Source organism: Cynara cardunculus (assembly GCF_001531365.2).
Source record: "Cynara cardunculus var. scolymus isolate 2C chromosome LG 12, CcrdV1, whole genome shotgun sequence".
Classification (NCBI taxonomy): Eukaryota; Viridiplantae; Streptophyta; class Magnoliopsida; order Asterales; family Asteraceae; genus Cynara; species Cynara cardunculus.
Window position 1 is genome coordinate 25,405,224 of NC_037539.1, and position 3,302 is coordinate 25,408,525.

General features: G+C 34.2%; 1 protein-coding gene across 1 annotated transcript; it reads left to right on the forward strand.

The window, feature by feature from the left end:
- The first annotated feature begins 986 nt into the window (after window positions 1–986).
- LOC112523788 lies at window positions 987–1,448 on the forward strand. The gene has a single exon (XM_025133466.1). The coding sequence runs from the start codon at window positions 987–989 to the stop codon at window positions 1,446–1,448; it is 462 nt and encodes a 153-aa protein (XP_024989234.1).
- The last annotated feature ends 1,854 nt before the right edge of the window (window positions 1,449–3,302 follow it).

Here is a 3,302-nt window from a genome sequence, read left to right on the forward strand (position 1 = left end):
TTATGGCCTGTTTTTCTTACAAACTACAATATACCACCTTGGATGTGCATCAAAAACTGGAACCTCCACTTGGCTTGCTGATTCATGGCAAGAAGAGCCTTGGACAGAACTTGGATGTGTTTCTTCGGCCCTTGATCGACGAGTTGAAGATGTTAGTCTTTGACGGTGTCGTTACCTATGATGCTCATCGACGCATGAATTTCACAATGATGGTCGTACTGTTGTGGAAGGTTAGTGACTTCCCTGCTTATGTCATACTGTCTGGTTGGAGCACGCATGGCAAGTTAGCTTGCCCATATTGCATGGGTAATGCATGTGCGTTCCAGTTGCGAAGCGGAGCAAAGTCGTGTTGGTTTGACCGTCACCGCAAGTTTCTGCCAATGAGACACTCGTTCAGGCGTGATAGGAACCAATTTTGTGTTGGACATAGCCGGAAGAAATAACGCACTGTTTGGTAGTGTAAACTACAAGAATGAAAATTGTATTATTTAAAATGTATTTCAATTTTGAGTTTCAAAAGTAATTAAAAAAATTAATTAACATTTATGCGTAAAACAATTATTAACAATATTTTAAAATAATCGGCCCAGGCTTGGAACCGTATTGAGGACCTTGTAGAAAAAGAACAATGAGAAGGCGGTTTGGTTTCTGTGGATCATGTTGAAGGAAACGGTACTACTTACATCTACTTTTGTCTCATGTTAATGGCCCTACATGCTTCAAAGATCTCTACATGGTCAATGGCTTACTACATCCTATATTTCGAAAAGTGGCTCTAGAAATAGGACTAACCGAAAATGATGATAATCTATCCAGTATCTTGCAGAAGGCTCCGTATTTCAGTTCCCTAACGCTCTTAGAAGGTTATTCGCATCGATCTTGATTTATTATGAGCAGGAGATGGTCGCAAGTTATGGGATGATCACTGCAATTCACTTTCTAAAGATTACATGCGGCAATATAATAATGTTCAATGAGTCCAGGATATGGTGCTCACAGACATCGTTGTTTTTCTAGAATTGATAGGTAAAAATCTGAATGATTTTGATATTCCAAGGGTAAATATTGATGTCAATTTACAAGATGGAGGCTTCGGTGAGGTGCAAGAAGAGTACTTGATAGTTGTGCAAGAAGAGTACTTGATAGTTGTAGAAGATGAACATTTACAAGCATGTGAATCTCTAAATTCAGACCAAAATTCTGTTTTCGATGAGATTGTGAGGCATGTTGAGAATGATTGTCCAGGTATATCCTTCATAGATGGTCCTGGTGGAACTGGGAAAACATTTGTGTACAAAGCTTTACTTGTTGAGGGTCATTCTCGTGGTCTTGTTGCACTTGTGACTGCTTCATCGGGCGTTGCAACTAATAACATGCCGGGGGGAGAACTGCACATTATCGATTCGAGATTCCTCTCAATCTGGATAATAACTCAGTATGCAACATAAAAAAATAAAGTGAGACTGCTCAATTACTTCGTGGTGCAAGTCTAATCTTTTGGGATGAAGGCTCGATGGATAAAAGGCAGGCGGTGGAGGCACTTGACGAACGATGCAAGATATCATTGGGATCATGCTCCCATTCTGTTGAAAAATAATGGTGATGGGAAACGATTTTAAACATGTGTTGCTAGTTGTGCGGCATGGCACAAGGGCACAAATTGTAGACTCTAGCCTACGGATGTTACCTCTTTGGTTTTTGATTAAACAAATACCATTAACTATCAATATGAGAGCGTTGACTGATCCATGGTTTTTAGATCTTCTTTTGCGAGTTGGTGATGGAGATGAAGAAACAATTGATGATACTTTTATTCGCATACACGACGACATGACTATTCCCTACAATGATAAAGGTAACTCAATGGATGCTTTAATTGATGCAATATTTCCATCTTTTCAAATCAACGGAGCTGCATCAGATTACATAATTTCTAGGGCGATATTATTGACAAAAAATAACAATATCGATGAGATTAATGACAAGTTGATCGATTGATTTTATGGTGAGGAAAAAGTCTACTATAGTTTCGATGAAGCACAATACGATAAGAACAACTTCTATTTGATGGAATCATACTCCTATGAAATATCGACCCTTTGAATGGATTATGTAATGGCACAAGATTGATATGCAAAGGGTTTCAGCAGAATATCATCGATGTTGAAATAGCCGTTGGTCAACATGCTAGCAAAAGGATGTTTTTGCCGAGGATTCCTTTATGTCCATCAGAAGATGACATGTTCCCATTTAAGCTAAAGTGGAAGCAGTTTCCAGTTCGATTGAGCTTCTCTATGACGATAAATAAAGCTTAGGTACAAACGATCCCGAATGTAGGTATTTATCTGCCAGAATCAGTGTTCTCTCATGGCCAACTTTATGTGACATTATTTAGAGGTATATCACGATGAACTACAAAGGTATTGATTAAACTTGCCAAAAAAATTCAATCGTCATGGAGTCTATACATCAAACATGGTCTATCAAAGAGGTTTTACACGATTAAGATACAAGCAACCATTGCTTATTAATTTCTTACGTTATGTGTATGTGTGTGTTTATATATATCTTATAAATAAGAATCATCAAAAGATGATGTGACATCTTGAGAGAGCTAAAATCATTAGTTGCTATTTTTTTTAATTTTTGAATTATTTTAAATAAAAACATATCATTAAATAAATGAACCTTTCATTTACTTTTTATATATAAGTTACATATAATAATTCTAATAAACCTTTAAATCTTTATATCTATAAATATATAATCTATACATCTATAATCTATAAGTCAGAACCAAAAGACATCACATGGTACAATGTGGATTGAGAATTCCAAAATATTGAATTGTAATTAATTTTGTCCATCTCACATTGATAAAAAGATGATATGTTGGAATATTGAGGGTGATTATATAAAGAAATTAAAAGGATGACAACTTTTTCTTTACATGGTTTTTTATTTATGATTACTTTAATTCATTTTGAATTAAATATTTAATTTTAGTTACAATTTTCTTTGTGTTGATTTGATATTCTATTTTGTTATACAATTAATACAATACGCTTATTTCATTTGTTTTCTTTATCTTATATCTTTGTATATATGAAAGTAAGAACTAAGAAAAATGAAATGACACAATATGGATTAAGAATTCCAAAATATTGATTATGATTAACTTTGTCTATCCATTGATATAATCTTTATATATATATATATATATATATATATATATATATATACTACTTTATTAAGCAAATTCACTAAAAGTCTTAAAGTCTTAAAATTTTAAATACCCAAAA